We start from the raw sequence: 25,364 nt of genomic DNA, 5'->3' as shown, positions 1-25,364 counted from the left end.
ATTTCCGGTCTTCTGTGACTTTCCGTGAAAACCACCGGTATGCGGTGTATGCAGCCTTGGAAATTAGAGGCAAGTTCAATGGTTTTTAAGTGTTCATTTGCCCAATAAGTGAATAGAGAGGTTTGATGTGTATGCTGGGCTGTTGTTAAAAAATAAAATATCCCCATTACAGATACTGCGAGATGCGTTTTGAATGTGTAAAGGTGGAACAATTTTTGTATGGTAAAATAATATTAATAATAAACACCGTGATGTTGGTGTAAATTATAGTTATTTATTTCCTGACTTGGTGTAATTTTTATACTTTTACTTTTTTGCACTGCAACGTTCTGTGTAACCTTGACTGAGGTCACGTCACGTCACGTCCAGGCTTACATGCTTCTCAGTTTAACTTAATTGCACGTACGAGTCGATTTTTTGGATACTGAATATACGTTTATTTTATACCTTCGTACCACTTCTCCCCATTGCCTTTTTTTTTTTTTGCATCAGAGTTTCAGTCCGTATCTTTGTGCTTCAATGTACGTTGTTTTCAGAGCTGCCGATGGCACCACTTTAAAATTCTTTTAATTCAGAGCTTTTGTTGTGTCAACAGTGCAGAGGGTAATTTAGTATATTTGAAATTACAGTGAGTGAACCAAACTAGAAAATGTCCTATTCTACAAAACGCACACCTTGGGGCAGACAGCCTCACATGTTGTTGTAGGAGTTTTTAAAATATGTAGTTGCTTGGATTAACCCTCGCATAACATGGTATTTCCGTTTTAGTTATAAAGTATGCTACATGAAAGCTTATTATTACTTGCAGACAGATCTCGATGAACATTTAATATCTGAGGTAGGTTTAAACCACAGTTAACATATAGTATTCCGTTCATTTGCATGAACCTTTATTTAATAATTTAAGGTTCCAGTTTCACTCATTCACCGTTTTAAATATATGTGGATAGTCCGGGGGTAAGACCTCGCAGGTGGCACACCACTTCACTTTTTACATTTGAAAGAAGATTTGCAAGTTATCAATGAGGGTGATGCAACATTTTTCTGTGTGACACCAGTGAGAGAGAACATGCACAGCAATATTTATGCAGTCATAAACAGATATTTAAACATGGTTTTGGTCAAGGTGTTTTTCTCAACATATTAATTTTCAAACATTGTTTTAGACAGTATTTGACTACTAAACAACTTATCAGTTATCATAAAATAAGTCCAAGAAAAATACTGTGTCTTTAAAATTTAAAAAAAAAGTCTATGGAGACTGTTATAATTTATCCAGAGTGACTAGTGAAGAGAGAAATTGTTGAATGGTTTCTAGCAAATTGAAGAGAGCATTTAGTGCATAGGGTGGCACAGTGTGTAGCAGTTTGTGGTTCAGGCATGCTGAAATTTAATACTTGTGCCAATTGCATGTGCTCCTCATGTGGATTTTCCACTGCATAATGAAGTGTTTCTCCCACATCTTAAGATATGCATGTTAGACTAACTGATGAATTAAAATTGCCCTGTTGTGATTGTGGGTATTTGTATGAGTGGGATGAGCTGTGGAGTGGTAGTGCCCTGTCCAGGGCTAGTGGGATAAAGTTCTGCTCACCTTGACACTAAATGTGATTAAGTGGGTTTGAGAGTATTATTTTAACACCTAAGAAGGTTGAATAAAAAAGGATAGATAAAAAAAAATTAATACTACATTCATCATTAAAAGCTTTTGGAAGAAGAATATTTGGGGCACTTGCCAATGTACAGCATGGAACAGATTCAGAAATCTTTCAGATGCTACACTTTTCACGTTTCAAAAATTAGCAGCTTAAAAGCCCAAACTCCTATAATGAAAAATTTCAACTCTTGTTTACAATATTAATGGCCATCAAAAATGACAGGCAGTTTCTGAAGTGAGATTTGTGTTTGGGACCTTGATTTGTTAAACCACCTTCATTTTGCTTGAAACAACGCTGGAAGACATTTACCACTGATTTCTTTGGTAAGGGTTACAGTCTCTGTAGGAGTTAAGTAGAATTGATCTTATAACTAAATTTAGCCATCTGTAGAGATCAATGCAAAGATATTGGTGCACATTAAATAGTGAAACAGCAATTTTCATTATGTTCTCATGCATTTACTTTAGGTGTGCAGGCAGTATAATTGTTAATTGGAATTGTTAAAAACTTTGGTTGTTTACATTTTGGTCATGCTCAACATTATTCTCTATGTACGGCAATATAGTTGAAACTTATTTGCATGAAAAGACTTAATTGCCAAAGAAATAATTTTATACTTGGTTTTGTTTTTCTGTATTTAAGCTTTTTTTGTTTTGTGGATATACACTTTTTTAGCATTCTTTAAACCAATTTTTTCTATGAAAAAACTGTAGTAAATGGTTTGCTTTTGGGCATCCTTCGTGCATATTTATGTTATTAGTATCTGCATTTCAGTCCATCTTATTCTAAAGTTTTATACTTGCTAGTTTACAGTAAATGTAAGCTAAACTTCCATTTTCTTAAATCTTACCCTGTAATTTCTCTGTGTATTCCCTTGCATTGTATTTAAATTTAAAAGTTATCTGACACTGGTAAAGTTCATGAACAATTGTTTACTGTCTATTGCAATAATTATCACTGTCATTCACAATATTTGTATTTTAAATTAACTATTTCTGGCCATACTGTCCATCCAAGGGGTAAGACCCACACATTTTTTTCCCCAGAGTGACTCTTCTGCCCAGTTCTGTCACCAGCCCTCCCTCAATCCTGGTGACAACATTGTATAATGGCATAGAGAGTCGCAAAGTCAGACACTGTCAACAAACCATGATATCGGGTCATTAAGTTGTTCACTATATGAGGCTAATATACTGTACCTCATTGATTGTTTATACACAGTTTAAATTGTTTTTGTTTATTCCTGTTTTATTTGGCAAAGGTAAAGGTTTTACCTTAAAGAATGATAAATGTCTTGGAACATACTTACATTCATACAACCCTTGGTTGTTGTAACAATTACCAAAAGGTCATAAAAAATCTAGACTTTAAATATTTACATTCACTAATGTTTAATTTATTTATTTGATACTACTGTATCTTACCAAAAGGCTTATTACTGGTATTATGATGTTTCTTCTGGGTTAACAATACTTTCCACACTTAAAACTGAACATCAGGAATTGAATATAACAATTATTATTATTGAATGATAAGTAAAAATGTACTGTAATGACATTTTTTGTCATAGGGCCAAGTCCCATAATAAAGGTATAACCAAATATTCATAATGTTTCAAGACAGTGTTCATTTGCCACCTTCTTCAAATGAGGTTAATTCAGTTTTGTGAGAACTATGGAGTTGGTGATCTGCCTAAGCAAACATGAGATGTGAAGGAAAGGCTAACTGTTTTTAATGTCAATTTTTATTAAGTTCTGTTTAGATCATACCAAGCTGAAAGAAGCCATTTTTTTTTTTTTTCCTCTACAAAATACATAGAACCAGCACCCTAATAGGACTACTGGATGGTTGTATAAAACTGCTAGCAGGTTTTTGGAAATTAAATAAGGCTGTTTCAAACTCTGAAATGCAGGTGTTGATTGAACGATCACTCTTTTGTTCTAGAGTATCAATAATTCAGAACTTGGGTTGAACTATTCAACTTCCTCAGGAAATTGAAAACAGGAGCCTCTTTTTTTATTATTATTATTATTATTATTTAAGGAATTATTTTCCAAAGATTATACCATTGTATATCATTGTCTTTGCCCTCAATCTGAATTTATACCTACTAGTATTTCTGATCCTCAAAATTGTCTTAGTGCTACCTGACAAAGTTTCAAATAAGACTGCCTAGTTTTAAAAAGTTTAGCTGAAATGATTCCATCACTATTAGTAGTATTGATAAAATAGCAGCAATCGTTATACATGGTTCTTCTCACTATAAAAAAAGATCAAAGGCAACTAGATGATAGCACCTATTAGGAGCAAATTCAAAATTATTTGAGTCAGTCTATAATGAAGATACTTCCACCTGTTCAGGTTGCCCTCATTCCCCAAATCATTGACAAACGTACTCCTCATATTTTGTATAATGAACACCCACATATCCCTTTTTTTAATGTTCTCCTGAAAATTAATAAAAAAAATACATAATCCTTAAGGTAGACTTGTTATTTCAGGTAATGGGTCTATTTTACAGCCTTTTTCACAGTATGGCAATTTGCATTTATAAAACCATGTTAATAGCAGCCATTCCTTCATTAGAGATTCAGCTGACTTTATTAATAAAGTGCAATCAACCTCTGTACATGAAGGATGTTTTTAACAACCCTTGATATGAAATCACTACACGTCAGCATTCCACAATGTGCTGTCTTGAATAGTGTTGAATCTTTACTATGTACAGAATATGGGTTTATCTCACAGTTTGTTGACTTTATTTCCCTCCAGCGAAGTTGCTCTCAAGTGGAATTATTTTACTTTCTTCAACAGTTATGTTGCAGTGGGTGTCTTTCAGCCCAAACATCACAAACATCTTTATAATTGGTTTGGTAGAACAATTTGTAGAACAATTCATTTTTTTGGACTACAATCTTTTTATTAAAATTTTCTTGTTTTGGGGTTGATACCTAGATGATGTGTAAGGATTACTTTGGAAACTCTTAATTGTTTTTATATATTTAAATTTCTATGTCAAGATAACTAAGTTTACTCCGAATTATGACACTGTTACAATTATCCTTTTAGATATTTCTGTTCAAATATACTGTATTATAATGCTTTATTTTGTATAGAAACCCTACTGACCTTCCTACACACTTGCATGCAACTAATTTTCATCCTTGGGCTCTGCTTAACATTCTCCCTGTCTCCCAGTATTTTCACAGTAGAAGAATATTTTATGACCAATCTGAATATATAAAACAACGAAGTTCTTTGATAAATAGATTTTTTGCTTGGGGCTATAGTATAAGAATTGCAAAAAATGCCTAAAAAAGGACATTAATCACAGATTGTGGTTGTCTGATTGGCTCGTTTAAAGAAAAAAACTAGTCATTCAATACATAAGACACAATGTTCCTCCGGATATCAAGAGTGAGCCTAATATGGCCGTGCAATATGTAACACAGAGAATGGAAAAGGCAGGCACCATCTCCGGGCATGGAAACCACTCGATAAGTGACAGTTCTTTGATAGATGGTTCTCACCTCAATAGACATGTTAATGGGGGTACAGTTGGAACGATAAATGAAATGGGTACCTGGACAATGTAAACTAAGTCTAAAATACGTATACAATAAGTATAATCATAATAAACGAACAATAAAACAGCAGAGAAGCCGTGGATTAAATTAAAAAAAAGAAAAGGCTGTGGTTATCAGCAGGGAGACATGAAAACCGTGGCGAAGCAAGGAAGGGAATGAAGAGACCGGAGCGACGGACGGCCTTATATAGGCAGACAGCCAACAACATGGGAGGCATGGGGATGGGGGACCCAACACCGCCTCACACGGCGACCGAGCTGCAGGCTATAGACATATATATTCATGTAAGTAGGATTCAGTTAGTGTTGGGAACCCGTGTACCAAATTTCTTGAAGATGGGCCCATAGGTAACAAAGACCGTTGGAAAGTTCAATATGGCGACCGCCAGTGGCGTCATACCACCAAAATAAGTACGTACATCGGTTTTGGTTAGCGCAGGGAAGCCGCCTACCAAATTTCATGAAGATGGGGCCATAAACAAGAAAGCTTAACATGGCGGATGTTGTCGACCGTTATCACCGTTACACATAGGATTTCTAAATGAAACCTGCTTAACTTTTGTAAGTAAGCTGTAAGGAATGAGCCTGCCAAATTTCAGCCTTCTACCTACATGGGAAGTTGGAGAATTAGTGATGAGTGAGTCAGTGAGGGCTTTGCCTTTTATTAGTATAGATTGAAGCAGCCTGGATCTTTAAGGATTATACATCATCACCCCAAATTAATGAGACCAATGACTTGGTTGGCTACTAACAAAAAGTTGAACACCTAGCTTACCTTTTTTCATCCCAGTTAGCAGAGCTCCATGACATTTTACAGTTTTCTCGAAACACAGAACATGTTACAGAATTATCGCAAGTTCAGGGTTATTTTACCATGGTAACCAAAAACTGCAATACAAAATACTTCAGCTTTCCCAGAAAACACTGCATTCCTGTCCCAAATATTTTCTGTCAGGTCCCCCATTTGTAAATAAAAATACTTTAAATATATACACGCATGCTTTTTTGAAACCTCTGAGACAGAAAAATGATTGCAAATTATTACCAAACTAAAATGTCAGTGTGTAACATTTTACTGAAAAAAAACAAGTGCGAATAACAAGTGTCTTTCACAGTGATATTTAAAAGTTGTACAAGAAAATGCTCTTTCTGAAGTAATGTCCACATTTTGTTTAAATTTACTTATCTGTATTTTATGTCTTACAGTTAACAGTGTAAAACAACAGTGAAAAGTAAACTAAAACAATGTTACTATGTAACAACATTCATTACTTTCAATAATTTTTTCCCGTCTCAAAAGTAGGTTTCTGTGCAGGAATTACAGGTTTACAGACTTACTAAAAATGATTAAAAACTGAACTTATTATTTCCTTAAAGAATTGCACCTGCAGTTCTACAAACATTTCAACGATGTGAGTGAGCCTGTTATTTTGAGTTTTCACTCAAGTTTTTCACTAGTTTTATTTTCAACGTCAAGCTTTGTCCGGTATTTTTTTCATGATGAAAACATCTACAGAAAAACCTACCTTTCACACAATAAGGATGAGGCAGAAGGTAGGAGTATGGCTAGGGATGCTTACAGAAGCAGTGGTTCGTGAACTTGAACTGGAGCTTCATTGTTGAATCAGCGGTCACATCAATGAACATCTCCTGTTCTACTGCAGCTAGTGTTGCACTGAAAGGATCTCTGATCCAGTCATATTTTGCAGGATCTACATGGATTTGAGTGTTAAAATAGGTACATGTCAAAAAATCAGGAAAATACAAATACCAAAAAAATCTGATTTATTTAAATAGATGTACATTTGTATGCAATTAACCCTTTATAAATCGCAATCATCTTGTGCATACGTGAAAACGCCTCAAACAATGCTCTGAAGCATTCATATGTGAAGCATGCTAATCAACTTTATACATTTGCAATTGTTGAAAAAAAAATGGCATCAGCCACAACTTATTTTGAACACACAGATGAAATTCCATGCAACTCTGATATGTAGTACAGCTTGTATATAATACGAATAGCATTAAGAAATTCAGTATACTTTCAGACTTATTCTCAGGATGAGGGGAGTATCAAACACTATAGAGATTCTGTTTCATTTGAAAATTTGCTAGCCTTACAAAAGTAAAGTGCAGACACAAATGTACAAACTGACAAGTAAACTGTAAAGAAATGTACAAGCAACAAAAATAATTAACCTCCTTTAGTGTTAGACCCGAGTGTCACTCGGGCTGCTAAAAACATTAGTCCCAACAACTGTACAGATGCGTATTCCATAAGCGGTAGAAACAAGAATCACTTGGGCTGTAAAAGTGCTGTCAGTGTTGCCGTTCTTTGGAGAAATTATGTCTGAGTGAAGGTTTTCACTAATTATGAAATATCTGCACTTTTCCAACAATGAAGACTTTGAGAATACCCATCCAGCACCCAAACTGAAGAAAATCTGGGAGATACAGTATACCAGGTCATTGTAGCAAAATTTCTGAGTGTTTATATTCTGGACCATGATGTCGGCATCAGTGGAAGTCCCATGGCTTATGAGGGCAGACTGTCATGGATTCAGTACATTGCGTCAAAAAGTGCAAAAGATTTGGTATAAAGTTTTTACAAACGTTTTGAATCTAAAACAGGATACACTTGGAATTCATTTCTGTACACAGAAAAAGGGACCATACTTGACCCGAAATGCAATCAGTACGGCGTTGCTATATCATTGGTGCTGACTTTGATAAATGGTCTGCTGGATCAAAATACTGTGTAGCCATTGACATTTTTTTTTTCTTCACCAGAGCTATTTGACATCCTGCTGCAATGGAATAGTGTGTCCCAACCGCCATGGGATGCCTGAAGACTGTAGTAGAGCTAAATTTATAGCGAGGTGCGCTAGTAGTTTGACAGAAGGGTAAAGTGATTGCACTAAAATGGAAAGACAAAGAGATTTGTCCTCTTAGCACTGTACATAATGCAGCTATGGTCACTGTACAGACAAAAGGTAACAAGCAGGTTACAAAGCCTTATGCTGTGGTCGACTACAATAGCACGGCGTAGATCATGTGAATCAGGAGTTGACTTTCTATCCTGTTAATGCGGAGGCAATAAAAGAAATCCTACAAAAAGATATTTCATCATCTGGTGGAAGTGCATTTAGAATGCATTTTGTCTTGTACAAACAAAAACCTGGTGAAACTGTATCTTATGCAAACTTTACATGCCAGCTTGTAGAAGAAATCATTGCCACACATCCACCGTCCACACTACTGCTTAAGAGACACTGTCAACCCAGCACATCGTGGATCAGTCCAGAGTGTTTTATTGGTAGCCATTTTATGAATGCAACTCAAAGTGTGCTGTTCAAAAATAGATAAATCTGGAAAGAAAATCCGAAAAGAAACACACCATTGTTGTCCTGACTGTGACTCTGAGGCTAGAGATCTGCACTGGCAATCGGAAGGTTGCCAGTTCAAATCCTATAATTGCCAAAAGGGGCTCTGCTCTGTTGGGCCCTTGAGCAAGGCCCTTAACCTGCAATTGCTGAGCTCTTTGAGTAGAGAGAAAAGCACTATATAAATGAAAAACAATTACCATACTTTAAGATTTACCATACAAATAACTCATTTTAAGATTATTGTTTTGGCATCATTAGCAGTAGTATTATTACTGTTATTTTTTTCTTTATTATTGTTCATTTTATATTATTTCATTCATCATTACTATTATTATTTGTATAATTATACTTTTGAGATTTAATAAAAAAAGTTTTCATGCCAAAAAAATAATGCAGTGCTTTTTACATGTTCTTTTGGAATAAAATGCAACGTCAAGGAGGTTAATTGGGGAAAGAATTCAAATAACTGCTGAACCTGACTGGATGGATGAATAGTGTAATTATGCAATTTTTTTGTGTACAGTAACTGATGAATGACGCCAAAACAATTAGTTTTTCTATATCTGCTTGATCTTTTGATTCAAGGTTTTAAAAACCGGGGCCACAATACATGTCAGATGTATTGTGCGAAAGGCAAGGCCACCACATATACATTACGAATAACTAAATTTTGATGTAATTAAGCTGATGGAAGTTACACTGCCAGAATTTGTCCATTAATTTAAGATACACTAGAGTGTGGCGTTTGCTTGCTTTCTCTATTTCCAAATGGGTTTCAATTGAAACCTCTGAGTGTGTGTGTGTTCCCTGTGATGGACACATACCCCATTTGTCCTTGGATCCTGCATTGAGCCAGTGTTGCTGTATAAAGTTGGGTAGTACATGACCCTAACTGGACTTGGCGTGTTCCAGAAATGAATGGAATTTTATTTTGGCATTTTCTCAAATGCTTGATTTTCTTTCTTTTCAGAGACATGAAATTCTCACCATATGATGGGTTTTTCTTAACACGAGAACTGGACAGTTGTGCATTTTTTTTCTTTATTTTAAATATGAGTCACAGTTTAATCTCCAGTGGTTTAAAAATCTGTTCGGAGATGGAATTGTTAATTTCCTGTGCTGCCGTTTGTGCATGAAGGTCTAGATGTTTCCATTAATAGAATCTGTTTTGCACTTTACACATTGAATTGAATGGCTCTGAATAGTTGGCAGTGCTGGTCTTTTTATAGCCTAATTCTACCCAGTGATAGAAGATGTGTAAGTTAATGTAAGTGTACCAAACCATTAAGTGTCCAGTTTTTATTATGTAAAATTAAAGCGTAGAGGAAAAATCCAATTTTGTTATATAATTACATTGTATTTTGAAAACATGAAATGTATGCCAACCATAGGAATTATCCTGATACTGTCCTCTGGCATATCATTTTCTTTTTTAATAGCACATAGCAGAGAATGCCATCTCTTGGTAATGTTTGGTTTATTTAGTTTGCACTTTTGACTTTTTAGATATACTGTTTAACTGGGCTTTACATCTGTCTTTGCATCTGTTTATTTCATTTTCTGCCTTTAGCTTCTCTCGAGTAATTAACAAGCATTCCAGGCCATCTGTAAGATATTACTTGTCAAGTGAGTCTTGGATCTTTGGGGGTTCCCGTGAAATTAGTGTATGAATTTGTGTATTACAATTGCAGACTATATTGCAAGGCAGGTGTGGTTTTAGTAAGTAAAAACTTTTCAGTTTTTCTCTAGCTATATGGATCTAAAAAAGCTGGAAAAATTGAAGCAGATATCAGTAACCGTACAGAATATTCTGGTGAAAAAGGAGTAGTGTAATCCCAGTACCCTTCTTGAAAATGTATTAAACATTTGTAGTTGGATATGCTTTCAAACAGTATTCACTTAATGCACTTTACTATCTCCTTTAAAACAGAAACAGTGCTGCCAATAAATAGCTAAGAGTGATTAAAGCAGGGGTGCCCACAGTTTTTCGGCTTGCGAGCTACTTTTAAAATGACCAGGTCGAAATGATCTACCTACATTAAAATTATATATATGTATATATATATATATATATATATATATATATATATATATATATATATATATATAAAATATAGAGAGAGAGAGAGAACTTTATACATAAAATATATGTTGTCTTACCTTGCATAACTGAATAACCTTTATGGTCACTACAGTATTTGGATTTAATAATCTTCATGTGGGAAAAGGCTGACTCGCATAAATAAGTAGAGCCGAATAATGCAGTCAAGGAGCTTTTGAATTCAGACGAGTGAAAAGTGACGGCAGTCTTATTAACTGCGATTTTAGTTCCCCCTCCTTTCTCTTTCTCGGATCGCTTTTAGGAAGGAAGTCAGTTTCGTAGTTTTTATGAACAGTACGAAGTGCCTTTCCACATTTTCCTTCTTTGGAATAGCAATGATAGATTGACAGATCAGACAAATGCACTTCGATTGTGACATTGTGAGAAAAAAAATCCTCTTCCAATTGCACATCCAGCCCATACCCTCCCCAAACAATTTTATTTTTAAATCCCTTCTTTAGTCTATATAAATTGGAAGGCTAACTAGATCACAGCCGGAATTTTGCAGTAGCTCACGCGTTTGATCGTGCGTGTGGGACCCAGTGTGTTGGAAGAAAAGAGCTCTCAGACTGGCCGCCCTGTATGTCAATCAAGTGGCAAATGCCATAGGGAGGATATATGATAGAGTAACATTTAAAAAAAAAATAAAATAAAAAAATTTTAATGCAACGTGATCTACCTGCACTACCTTTGCGATCTACTGGTTGATCGCAATTGATGCATTGGGCACCCCTAGACTAAAGCATCATACTACCAATATGAAACAACAGTGTTAATAGCTATCTCATATAAGCTGATACTGTAGCTGATTAGCTCTTTGTGAAAAGAGCAGGTTGGCTGCCTTGTGTACATCTCTCTTGTTCTCACTAATACAGTGCAATCCTAAATTGTAATTTAGTTTTCTGTTCTTTGTGAAGTAGTAAAATACCTTTATAGTTGTGACTAAAAATTTTTTCCTTTTTAAATGAATTGCTAATAACTCAGCATGCACTTGCTTTTTTGTTACAGTATGTGGTATGTTGTACAAGTATATCTGTATGTCTGTAGGCCGCTTTCTGCACCATAATCAACCCATGAATGGCCATGTAGGGCAAAAGTTTCATCACTGAATTAACAATAGTAGCCCATTTTTTCATATTACATGTGTATATAAATCCCAAAACCTAGTATAATGCAGGAGAAATGCATAAAACTTCTCAAAAGAGACTTTCACTAACAACTTGAAGGCAATCTAGGTTTGTTTGCCCTTTGGAAAATTTTGAAATCTGTTGGGGGAGAAAAAAAAATGTATTTTGTATTTGGCTTCCTCTCATTGTTAGATGAGGTGTTCCCCGTGCATTGCATGTTGCATTGTTCAGCGGCTCCAACATGTCTGGAGTTCAGTGGCTGTGGAGTCCTCAAAGAGTTTGGCAGCAGTTTAAGATCAGCAGCCCCTTCATATTAGAAATCACAGGGAACAAAGAAATATATCGGCATTTCTCCTGGAATACACCAAGAAATACCTTCTTACAGAATGTTAAATAAACGCAAGAATATATACAGTGCATCCGGAAAGTATTCACAGCGCATCACTTTTTCCAAATTTTATGTTACAGCATTATTCCAAAATGGATTAAATTCATTTTTTTCCTCAGAATTCTACACACAACACCACATAATGACAATGTGAAAAATGTTTACTTGAGGTGTTTGCAAATGTATTAAAAATAAACAAACAAAACCGAGAAATCACATGTACATAAGTATTCACAGCCTTTGCTCAATACTTTGTCGATGCACCTTTGGCAGCAATTACAGCCTCAAGTCTTTGAATATGATGCCACAAGCTTGGCACACCTATCCTTGGCCAGTTTCGCCCATTCCTCTTTGCAGCACCTCTCAAGCTCCATCAGGTTGGATAGGAAGTGTCGGTGCACAGCCATTTTAAGATCTCTCCAGAGATGTTCAATCGGATTCAAGTCTGGGCTCTGGCTGGGCCACTCTAGGGCATTCACAAAGTTGTCCTGAAGCCACTCCTTTGATATCTTGGGTATGTGCTTAGGGTCGATGTCCTGCTGAAAGATGAACGGTCACCCCAGTCTGAGGTCAAGAGCGCTCTGGAGCAGGTTTTCATCCAGGATTGCATTGCTGCAGTCATCTTTCTCTTTATCCTGACTAGTCTCCCAGTTCCTGCCACTGAAAAACATCCTCACAGCCTGATGCTGCCACCACCATGCTTCACTGTAGGGATGGTATGTGCCTGGTTTCCTCCAAACGTGACTCCTGGCATTCACACCAAAGAGTTCAATCTTTGTCTCATCGCACCAGAGAATTTTGTTTCTCATGGTCTGAGAGTCCTTCAGGTTCCTTTTGGCCAACTCCAGGCGGGCTGCCATGTGCCTTTTACTAAGGAGTGGCTTCTGTCTGGCCACTCTACCATACAGGCCTGATTGGTGGATTGCTGCAGAGATTGTTGTCCTTCTGGAAGGTTCTCTTCCACAGAGGACCTCTGGAGCTCTGACAGAGTGACCATTGGGTTCTTGGTCACCTCCCTGACTAAGGCACTTCTCCCCCGATTGCTCAGTTTAGATGGCCGGCCAGCTCTAGGAAGAGTCCTGGTGGTTTCAAACTTCTTCCACTTACTGATGATGGAGGCCACTGTGCTCATTGGGACCTTCAAAGCAGAAGAAATTTTTCTGTAACCTTCCCCAGATTTGTGCCTCGAGACAATCCTGTCTCGGAGGCCTACAGACAATTCCTTTGACTTCATGCTTGGTTTGTGCTCTGACATGAACGGTCAACTGTGGGACCTTATATAGACAGGTGTGTGCCTTTCCAAATCATGTCCAATCAACTGAATTTACCACAGGTGAACTCCAATTAAACTGCAGAAACATCTCAAGGATGATCAGGGGAAACAGGATGAACCTGAGCTCAATTTTGAGCTTCATGGCAAAGGCTGTGAATACTTATGTACATGTGCTTTCTCAGTTTTTTTATTTTTAATGAAAAATCTCAAGTAAACTTTTTTCACATTGTCATTATGGGGTGTTGTGTGTAGAATTCTAAGGGAAAAAAATGAATTTAATCCATTTTGGAATAAGGCTGTAACATAGCAAAATGTGGAAAAAGTAATGTGCTGTGAATACTTTCCGGATGCACTGTATATAATAAAAAGTAAAAGCATGCAGGTTAACATAATAGTAATAATAATCTGCCGAAATAAGATGCATTATGGTACCTAAAAGAACAACATTTTGTAAGCAGGTTATATTAAGTGCAAAGTCTTATTAAATAGACAGACCACAGTGAAGCATTGAATATCAATTGAACTTCATGGCTGCCTACACTAATACTTAATTGGAGGTACCTTTTGCTTTTATTATTCTAGTCAGTCAGTAGGTCTTTGTAAACTTAACACATTAAGAGGTTTAAATTGTATCCAACTCTTGTTTGCAGATGGGATCAAATTCAGTGAAACTGCATGCAGACCTACTGTGCACAACCCTCTTTAAGCCAGTCCCTAGATTTTCTATAAAACACTGGTCTTGACTATTTCCAGATCATTTCTGGATATTAGTTTATTTTTCAAGCTGTTCCTTAGTTGAGTTGTCTATGTGCTTTGAATTGTTGCCTTGAACACTCAAATAGGTTTTATGCCATTTGGACCTATTTGTTTTACCCCAAATCTGACCAGAATCTCTGTCCCCACAGAAGAAAAGCAGCCCCATAGCATCATGCTGCAGCCACAATGCTTGACGGGAGGCAGTTGATTATTCAGGTAATAAGCGGGTTAGACTGATCTTTTGCATTTAAAGCCAACAAAAGTTCTGCCTTGCTATCATTAGGCTGTAGAATCTTCTTCCGCGTGTTTCATACAAAATTTATATTAGCTTGAATGTTCTTTTATTTTATTGCTCAGACATGGAGAATATGCAAAATGTTTGTAATATGAAGGGAGTCGCCAATTACTGTCAAAGTCCTAAACCAGCATTAAGGTTTCGATTGACCTCTTGGCAGCTTCTCTGGTGAGCTTTCTCCTTGTCTGGATACAGCAATGTCTACATGTCTTTTACTTCTTAATGATAGCCGGTAACTTGTTAAAACAACTTTAATCAGAATTTCGCTAACAAACATTATGTAAGGATTTTAAAATTACTTTTGATATTCTGTTATTTTTTTCATATCTCCCTTGCAGCAGTAACATACAGTAGATCATAGTTAGCTCCTGGGAGACCAAAGGCTCTAAGAAATCTTCCAGAATTGGCCATTTTATTTAGTTTTGTGACAGCAGATTAACTTTTATACATTGTTTTGAAATGCAATAAAGGGAGCGCACACTTATATGACTAAGGCATTGGAGATTTTTAGTTTTATTAATTATTCCTAAAAATAATCCATTTGTTTTCCCTTAAATATTTTTGTTTATAAGATCTTAAAGGTGACAGGTCACATTTTATTCTCCTGTAACAATCACAAAACTTCAACAATGGAATGGACACTTTTGATTTCCACTACTTTGTATGAAAACGCACATTTTTGAATGAATGTGTTTCTCAAAAATAAATATTTAAATTTCATATATTGCCTTCTATAATACTGTAAGTGACAAACTGGTTAATATGGGGGGGGGTGTAAAAGAATACTTGCATTTAAAGCACAGAAAAAAGACAGATCAGTGTAACTGAAATGTGCAGTTTCAAAGATTAGGTATTAATAATTAATAAAATGTGTATTTAATAAATAGGCAAAAAAGTCTCTTGAAAATGCAACTGCACATTTTGTTATGACTGAATAAAGTGTGTGTGCGTCAGAATTTTACAATACAGTTACATAGTTACAGTGCATGAAGCCTTCATTGTAGGCTTCAGTGCTTTTTAATTGATAAACTCAAGGACTGTGCAGCTGACATCTGAATGTGCCTTTTCGTCTGCTTGTGTACATCTGTATGTATATGGCTGGGAAAAACTAATTTAGAAATTCAAATTGAAAAACTGAAATGTACCTACTGTACTTGATGAAAAGGTTTGACATGTATTTTTAATTTACAATCCCACAAACTTTCCAAAGGAAAGGTTGAACAGAACTCTAATGTACTTTGTATATTAATTACATACTTTTCAAGAATTTGTCAGGAACAAAAGAAAATTGAGTTCAGTTAAATTTATTATTACTATTTAAATATGCTATAGTAATAAAGAAATAAACACAAACCATGTATATATGTTTATATGTGGTACCAGAATGGGTAGACAGGTTGATTTTATTACAATTGCATTGTTAGGAAAAGTTGATTAATTACCGACATATAATTATCAGCTCTGTATTCTTGTGAAAGACTTCCAAAATAATCAAATTCAAAAATGTACTCTATGGCTTGAATACAGTAAGTCTTATGTTCTGAAGTCGGTGTTGGTAAAATGATGTTTCATGGGTTGTGTTTTTTTTTTTTTTAAAAAGGATGACTTGTATCAATCAAATTGATATCCATTTAATCTCATTTTTGGTTACAGACTTATGCATACCCCAACTAATTTAATTTTCTTTGGTTTAAATTAGTCTGTTAAACAGTGATTTTCATTAAAATGTGACAAGGTTCACTGTCATCTTTTAGGGGAGAGAATCATCATTGGCAATGTATAATGTCTTGTTTTGAAACGTTTGTTTGCTTATTATTATCCTCTGTGATGAAACTGATTCTTTGTAACATTCTTGGAAAAAGAACTTTTAAATTTATGCAAATGACTGTACAATGAGTTATATTAAATTTTGACTAATACAGGTGTTATCAATTTATTATCACAGCTTGAAAACATTAACCATCACATAGTAACACATACATTTATAACTACTGTATTCATCCTTAGTGACTATTTTTACATTGGCATTTCCAAACATTTCATTAATTCTGAAAGGTTAAAGTGACAGTGAAAAAGCTGAGGAGAGTATTCACATAATCATTCACATCATAGCTTGTTTACCAATGGCTGCTTGGCATCCAAAAGACATTTAAGAAATAAGAGTAACATATTAACAAGCAATCAGTAAGCTACAGTCTACATCAATATAACATATTAGAGCAACATTTAGAAAATATAGGTGTGTGAAAATCTTTCAGTTATGAAATAAATTCAGTCCAGAATGAAAGAGATGCCACTAATAATGTGGTAATCTAACACCAGAGGTAATGCATTTATTTTTTCACTATCAGTTTGCAGGATCGTCATAACAGATGTACAATTCATTGGCAACAAGTGAGAAGTGCACAGCCATTTTATTCAAGATGCGTTTCTGCCATCTATTAGTTGTCTTCAGTGATGTGCTCAGATCTCTTAAATCACCAGATTTTCTTGCAGCCTTTTTCGATTTTCGCAAAGTGTTCGACTCGGTTGATTGAGCTGTCCTGTGGAACATCCTGAAGGTTCGCGGGATCTCCTCGAGGTTGCTGGATATCATGGCTGGCCTGTACACTGGTACTGTGAGTGCTGTGCAGAGTGGAGACAAGACCTCTGCGTTTTTCCCAGTTGATTCTGGGGTCTGTCGGGGTGTGTTCTTGCTCCTACTCTGTTCAGTGCTTGTATGGACTGGGTGTTGGGCAAGGTTGTGGGGTCCAGTGGCTGTGGGCATCTGTTGGTGAAGAAAGATTCACAGATCTTGACTTTGCTGACGATGCTGTGATCTTCACGGAGGCTCTGATCGGGGTGCTCAAGAGACTGAGCGAGGAGTCTGAGTGTCTGGGCTTGCTAGTGTCCTGGATACAAGCCAAGATCCATGCCTTTAGTGACCTCTTGGCAACGGCTTGCAGTCTTGCTATATGGTTGCGAGACATGGACGCTATCCAGTGACCTTAGATGAAGACTGGACTCCTTTGGTACTCTGTCTATCCGGAAAATCCTTGGGTACCGTTGGTTTGACTTTGTGTCGAAAAATCGGTTGCTTATGGAGTCCCGAATGAGGCACATTACTTGCATTGTGAGGAAGCATCAGTTACGGCACTTATGGCCATGTGGCGCATTTCCCCGAGGGTGATCCAGCTCATAAGATCCTCATTGTTGGGGACCCAAGTGGCTGGACCAGGCCAAGAGGTTGCCCACTTAACAAGGGGCTGCGGCAGATAGAGGGTCATTTCCGGAGGTGGGACTGGACCGCGTGTCTGCCTGGGGGGTTGCAAACCGGGATCCTGAGTTGTTTCGCCGTGTAGTGGATGCGGCAACGCACTGTACCAGTGCATGCACCCCAACTTGACTTGACTTAACTAGCAAATCTGTAACACTACCACTGTGCTGATATTATCATGCCATAATATTGTTTGACTAACTGTGCCACCTGTCTAAGGCAGGTTGAAATCTTAAGTAATCACTGTAGGCATACAGCGTTAATGTTTGCAGTGTCAAAAAAAATGCATTACTACAAATGCTTGTGATGTGCCATTTGTTGGAATGAAAATCTCTGCTATATGCCATTTGGCATGGGATTTGTAAAAGAAGCATTAATGTTTGTGATGTGCCATCTGGTGGAATGCCAAATGCAATCCATTTTACTACAAATGTTTGTGACCGGTCTGTTGGAATGGCAGAGACGTAGCAACCAGATGGTCACACAGGTATACAGTCACTTTTATTAATTTAAATTGATTGTTAACTTGCTTTCTTGTATAATGTGATTCTCTATAGGTTAACCAGTAATAGAGGATGCATCCAGATCTGTCTCCTCACTTGCATACGGAAGAATGCAATGTTATAATTGCTCGCTTAAAAAACTGTCATTTGGAGGTAAGCTTACAGTTTACTATTCTTGTCTATAAACTTCTGAGTTAAACAATTTAAGGGAACAGTCCTGTGTTTCAGGTGCCTTGGAGAGATTATGGCTGTAAATTGAGCAGCAGGAGGTCTTTCTGCTAAAACTTGACTTTAACTAAGTACTGTATTACATTAAAACATGGCTAGCCTAAGAATTTAAGATTCGGAATATTGTGTGCAGTGGTTCTTATTTTTTAAAGAGGATGCTGCTAGTTGCAAGTAAGAAGACATGAAGATAAAGCTGACTAAAGTAAAACCTACATGTACAATAGATACACACACACACACACACACACACACACACACACACACACACACAGTGGCTTCTTTTGTAGGTAAAGATTCAAATCTCCAGTAATTGACCGCTCACTAAGTGACAGTGTCATGTGTCCATAACAGTATTTAAAGCAGATAGGAAAATACAGAAGGACCATAATGTTGGTGCAGAATTAGAGGGCATGTGGTAGATTTAAGTGACACTAATGTGACATAGTACACTACGTGAAAAACGGGTCAAGGGTTTTGTGATCAGAAGCAGATGATGAAATAGGTACACGGAGGATAAGACAACTTGGTCAGAGTAACAGGCAGACCTGAGTCACCAAACAAACAGATGAGAGGCATATTAGAGAGCACAACTTGATTGCACCATGATACAAGTGGATTATTAGACACGAGAACCACAAAGCTTCTATACCTCTCGGAGGGAAAAAAAAGTGGTGTGGTGGTTATGAACACAAACACTTCTGTTCTACAACAGCACAATCTTATAGATCCTATCTAAGTTCTAATCAGTCTTTGATTTAGTAGTACTGTCACATGTACAGAGTACAGTGATGTTTCCTTTTATAGATAACACTATGTCAAATCATATCAAAAAATTCTCCATACCTGATGATATCAATAAAAGTCAGAATTGTCTATACAGTGTAAAGTAAAGAAGAGTTAGAATGTACATCGATAAGTGTTATGGCGTAAAACTTGCAAATTCCAAAATGGCATGCAATTATAGCTGACCCTGTGCTTTGACCCCCAAAGGTCATGAGAAAAGACTGTTTTCCCTTGGAGATTCACAATCATTCAAATGTGAAATTACTAAGTTGGTCTCTTATATCTGTGTAACACTGTATGTGAATTTATTTTTTTTTCACTAAATTCCACTACACAGAGCCCAGTAAGTTGTCATACACATGGGCGTTATAAGGTCTGTTTGCAATGCATGCACAGATGTTGTAATAATGAGCCCTATAGGAGAAGCAGTGATCACAAATAAAAATGATTCAGCGCCACTTTTGTGAAGGTGAGTGGTCAGTGGCAGACAGCATTATGGACTGTGAATATCATCCTCCCTCTGTGAGTTGTTGCCGGTAGTCTGAATATTATCTCTTGATCCAAGAAGGGTGGCAGGTCTCACTGGACAGTAGGAATCTCTGATATACAGTAGGTGTTACAACAGCTGGAGATACGATCATTCAGTCCTTTAATCACTGTGTTCTTCTAAGCCTCGGTAACACTTTGCATTAAGTGTCCATAATTACACTGTAACTACTATGTAATTACCTATAAGTACAGTGTAACTATGAGTTATTACTCCGTACTTACTGTGTAATACAAAGTAACGTTATAGTTAATTACTCAGTTATCATTGTTATTCCACAGTTAATATAATTCCAATGTAACAATTTATCACTGATCCAAAAACAAGTGTACTTACATAGTTACATTGTATCTGTACTTTCAAAATGTAATAAAAACATCAGGGTATATAACTACAACTATGTAACAGATGTTCCATGGTGTGGGCAATTTTAATGGAGAATTGCAGTGATAACTGCATAGGTTTTCGATGATATTTCAAGATCTTTTTTAAATGGTGAAAACCTCTTTGCAAAATGGTTAACGCTTTTTCCCACAATCTAGAGGGTGCACCTCCTTGACATGTTTTGCTTATACAAACATTTGTCACATTCTTGTAGTTACACTATTTATTGTTTAATTTTTTTGGGCTATTATTATACCCATCCCTAACTTAATACTGCCAAACTTGCATCATTCAATCAAGGTACACAGGGCTGCAGTGCCATTCCAAGCATATCCGGGCACAAGGCAGGAAACAGCCCAGGATGGGGAGCCATCCCATTGCAAGGCCCACTGACAAACATACCAGCAACTCACGCTTTTACACATATGGCCATGTAACCCAACCTACATGTCCCTGGGATTTGGCAGTAAAACCCATGAAGACATAGGGAGACACGGGTAGATTGTACAAATTTTACACACATCTCCAGACAGAATTCCATCGCAGGATAATGGATCCATGAGGCAAAAGCGTTAACCATTTTGCAAAGGTGTTTTCACCATTTAAAAAAAGATTTAAAATATCATTGAAAACCTATGCAGTTATCACTGCAATTCTCCATTAAAATTGCCCACACCATGGAACATCTGTTACATAGTTGTAGTTACATACCCTGATGTTTTTATTACATTTTGAAAGTACAGATACAATGTAACTATGTAAGTACACTTGTTTTTGGATCAGTGATAAATTGTTACATTGGAATTATATACACTGTGGAATAACAATGACAACTGAGTAATTAACTATAGTGTTACTTTGTATTACACAGTAAGTATGGAGTAATAACTCAGTTATACTGTACTTGTACAGTATGTAATTACATAGTACTAACAGTGTAATTATGGACACTTAATGTAAAGTGTTACCTAAGCCTCCTTTATCCAACAGAATTTTCTAATTGTCCTCACCAGCTTTGCCTAACTGTCCCATGTACAGATGACCTATTGTCCTGACTCCCTGGCCTCACAAACACCAATTACTCAGCCTCATGACTGACAGATGCATCATCGAGGCCTCCTTGGTGAACTAAAAAAAGCAGAATAGCGTTCCCAAGGTTATTCTTTCACCCTGTCCATCTCAAACATACTGGATATGCAAGCCCAATCATTTGTTATCCTTGGCTGATTCTGAAGCAAATTTGTTTTGCATACCTTGATGTTTGTCCCCGTGTTTCATATAATTGGATTATTATATTTTTAAGAGAAATGTAAAAGTGAAACATTTTTTCTAATAATCATTTAAAAACCACAGCAAAACAAACACCAGCCAACTCAGATTGTAAAATAAAACAACAGTAAGTTAAGAAATAAAGTTTTTTTGATGGTTTAGCACATGTATTATTACAGAAGTTAGTGGTCTTTAAAAATAAATTAATTAATAGTAATAAGCTGACAAGTTCTAATTTTTGGTTTTAATTATATTTACAGCACAATTTTCTGAGATTTTTTGGAAAGTGTAATGACATTGACCGGGAAATGCGACACTGCTTGAGGAATGAGGTAAAGTATATTTGTCTAAAGGAAGACAATAGGCACGTTTTTTTCCATATAAAAGTGCAGATCAATATTATAAAAAAAAAAAAAAAGTCAGTTATAACTGAAGTGACAAGCCTTATGGTACCCTTTAGCACAAAATGAGTATTGGTCAGTGACAAATTAACCGTAATCAAAGCATGAGTTGAGATCCAGACGAAAACCATCCTGAGGAGCCTTTGTGTAGTCCTGAGATCATGGTAGTGTTTATCAAAAAGACCAGACAGACACAAGCTTTGTTACTTGAAAAACAAAACAGTTCAATTTTTTTTTTTTTTAGGATTATCTGGCACCATAACACAGGTTTCAAGTTTTTTGTTTCAGTGGTTTCCAAATATGTACATCTCCAATGACTGCAATCACATTCAGCCTCCTCCTGTTGAATGCAGACATTGAAATTTCTGTTCCTCTGCAAGTATTAATTTTGAATTGGCCAAAAACAATCAAAGTAACAGCATTTCAGTGCAGCCAGTTAAAGAGCAGTTTCATTACCCTCCCTCTCATTGAGTTTATGTTCCTTCAGTTTAATTTTTATATGCTGAAACCCAGCCTCCTATGCACTTAAGTAAAGCTTATGGAATTAAATATATCAGGTTTAAATTTTAGGAGTGTGCTGGCGTGTTTACATGTAAGACTCCATTGCAAGCACTGATGAATATTTAGAAACTCTGCTGATAGCCACAGAATGTCTACAGCTAGAGCTAAACTTTGTGTAAGAAGGAAGAGAGTCTGCCGCTTTGCAGAAGTAAAATGAACGGTGTTTATAGTATTTGTTTTGTTGCTTGCATGGTTCTAATTATTTTTTCTAACTCTGTAAATGAAAGTTAAATTTTTGAACTGATAGCTTAATAACCTGAAAAGTAAAAATATAAAATTTGGGGGCAAAGTATTTAAAAATGATGTGGCTTTTTGTTTAATATATATTGAAAAATGTTTAGAAGTAGAACTATAATTATTTAAGAGAATTAAAAAATAATCATTACTCCATTAGCATTGTTTTTAATTTATTATGTATTTATGATAAACATTTTTGTTCTGTGCAATAAATTCTTAAATGAAAACATTTCCATTATTCAGTACAATAATTTGTGAGACAATAGCATCATTCACTTTTCTGTTATTCTTTGTTTACAGAGATATCGTTAACCTTTTCTGAAATAGGAACTTTATGTAGTGCATAACATTTCCTCATATTTTTATCTATTTAATTATTTATTTCATTCAGTATGAGGAAAAAAGGACCAAAAACCGAGCCCTTGCTGAAAAGATGAAACAGAAAATAAACAGCTCTGACTGAAATGGCGGCTTTGTGGGGGGTGCAGCCAGAGCAGGATGTGTACATCGTGAGGTGAGGACTACAGAAATGTGGCCATTTTCTCAACAAACATTTGGGAATTACGTAGCTCATGTGGATTTTTATTTGCTTTTACACTGTTGAGCCATCCCCGTAAAAGCTTGCAAATTAGTTTTGCTTTAATTCTACTCTGTACTAATTAAAGACTTATTGTAGGTCAACACATAAACCTTAGCAGTGCTCAGTTGAGCATTTCTTAAAACCTTTGGTAAAAGCGAACATTTGCTTTCATCACCAGAATATTTTGTCATCATTTTTGTAATTCTTACAAAAAGGACTCAAAAGTCACGCTAACCCTGCTGCTGGTCCTCGTCTCAGACAGTTTATTTAAAACAGATGTATGGTTGCCTCTGAATAAACTGTTTCAATATTATGTTGGTAAATTTTGCCATTTAGTGTACAGAATCATAAATAAAAGATTTTCAGATTTATATTCCAACTGGTGTCCTATTGTTTTCTTATAATTTTACTCTCAATATTTGTCGCAAAAAGGAAAAATGTGCATTATGTGGTATGACCTCTTTTATGGCTTGGGCTGATATTTGACATGAAACTCAAATAGCCAGATAATCTTTGGGAAAGAAATGGCATTGTAGGCTTTACAGGAAGTTTAAAATGTAAAATTTGATTAATTAAAAGAAAAATAAATAGAATATCTGCTTTTAGGTGTATTTATTAATTTTTTTTACAATTTGTAACCAAGGAAGCTTAAGATTAAATCCCCTGAGGAGTCCTCTCATAGCTCGTAAATAAGGAAGGAAACACACTCTGTGGTATGCTCCAGTGATGCAGCAGTAGGAATAGCTATCTCACACCAGTTGGCTCGTTTTCTTGCTGGGTTGACTTTAAACTTACTGGGTCAGAATGGTCAGGATTTCCTCGGGACACAGTTTTTTGCGCTTCGTTCATAAAAATGTTTGTTTGATCGACAAGTCAGACTTATCCCAGTATAAGTGAATAATTGTGGATGTGTACTTTACAACTGATGGATATCCAAACCACAGTTTGTTCTTACCAACTGCCTCCTGCACAAACTTTATTCTAAAATTTCTAGATGTGCAAGAATATGTAAGTTTTCTTTATAAATAAAAAAAACTACAGCAGCAAATATCTTTCCTAAGGGGCTTCATCAGCAAGTTCTTGGATGACTGGAATGAACCGATATCCAGAAAGAAATTTGGGTCCCAGGCCAATCTGGTGCAGTGGTAGAATGGCTACCTCACAGTGCACCTCTGGACTAACTCCTGGTCCTTCTCCAGTGTGCTTGGCGTGAGCCCACTATTCTTAGGCTTTCCTGGAGTTTGGGTGCAGACTGTTACATACAAAGTGCAGCACCCAGGCTATACTCGCCTTGAGTATGTAGACTGCAGTCGGATAGAAGACTACAACCTTGATAGTTACACATGTGAGCGCATCTCTTGATGCTAAAAGTACCATTCCATAGTTTAGAGTGTAATCATTCTAAGATATGCAAAAACCAACAATAAAGGTCAAACATTTTCTAGATGCCTAAATCTGATGTTGAACCTAAGCTGACCAAATTTGCCAACAAGAGGCATCCACCTAGTTGCTACATTTCGGCACCAATGACATTCATGTTGAGTGATTAGAGATGATAAAGTAGGACTTCATGTCAATGCGCACACAAGAAAAAATTTGATTATAAGAAATTATACAGAGGACATATCCCTTCATCCAATAGCAGTCATGACTGGGATGGTGCTAATCTATTGGGTGAGATCACAGACATAAAGTTTTAGGGGATTTTCCAAAAGAATGGTCAAGAATGAGAGGTTGGTACATGAGATGCTATCGCTGAAATGCAGGGGCTAGGCAAATTCCAAAAAATCCAAAATCCTTACAAAGTTATTTATATTGATCAAGCAAATGACATCTACCTGATAACAGCACAGTCTAGTTAGGGGTCCTCAATTACAGTGTGCAGTGGCTGCACATTTTCATTCCAGCCAGAATTGTAATTAGAAGCCAAGCCTAGCAGATAAAGAAACTTGAAATGCAATCATATGGTTGTTAATGCTTTCATTCTTCCAAGACATCTCTCTTTATGATATTGCAGATTTTTCATTTTCTGAGAATATTAT

At 36.2% G+C, this 25,364-nt stretch overlaps 1 protein-coding gene across 2 annotated transcripts; it reads left to right on the top strand.

Moving 5' to 3' along the window:
- On the top strand, positions 1-23,635 carry cmc2 (C-x(9)-C motif containing 2). Of its 2 annotated transcripts, none has more exons than XM_039763372.1 (4): positions 1-69; positions 18,387-18,485; positions 21,804-21,875; positions 23,134-23,635. In XM_039763372.1, exons 2-4 carry the CDS (start codon positions 18,405-18,407, stop codon positions 23,203-23,205), a joined length of 225 nt encoding a protein of 74 aa, XP_039619306.1. In that variant the 5' UTR covers positions 1-69; positions 18,387-18,404; the 3' UTR covers positions 23,206-23,635. The 2 variants fall into 2 exon arrangements, with proteins under 2 accessions (XP_039619306.1, XP_039619307.1); XM_039763373.1 differs by lacking the exon at positions 1-69 and adding an exon at positions 14,471-14,494.
- Positions 23,636-25,364: the final 1,729 nt, after the last annotated feature.

Source organism: Polypterus senegalus, chromosome 9 (genome assembly GCF_016835505.1).
Source record: "Polypterus senegalus isolate Bchr_013 chromosome 9, ASM1683550v1, whole genome shotgun sequence".
NCBI lineage: Eukaryota > Metazoa > Chordata > Cladistia > Polypteriformes > Polypteridae > Polypterus > Polypterus senegalus.
Note: the sequence above shows the minus strand (reverse complement) of the source record. Positions and strands in the feature narration are given on the sequence as shown.

Coding starts and splice junctions, on each gene's coding strand:
- cmc2 (XM_039763372.1), top strand. CDS start 18,405: ATGCATCCAGATCTGTCTCCTCACTTGCATACGGAAGAATGCAATGTT. Junction 18,486..21,803: donor TAAAAAACTGTCATTTGGAG/GTAAGCTTACAG, acceptor TTATATTTACAG/CACAATTTTCTGAGATTTTT. Junction 21,876..23,133: donor GACACTGCTTGAGGAATGAG/GTAAAGTATATT, acceptor TATTTCATTCAG/TATGAGGAAAAAAGGACCAA.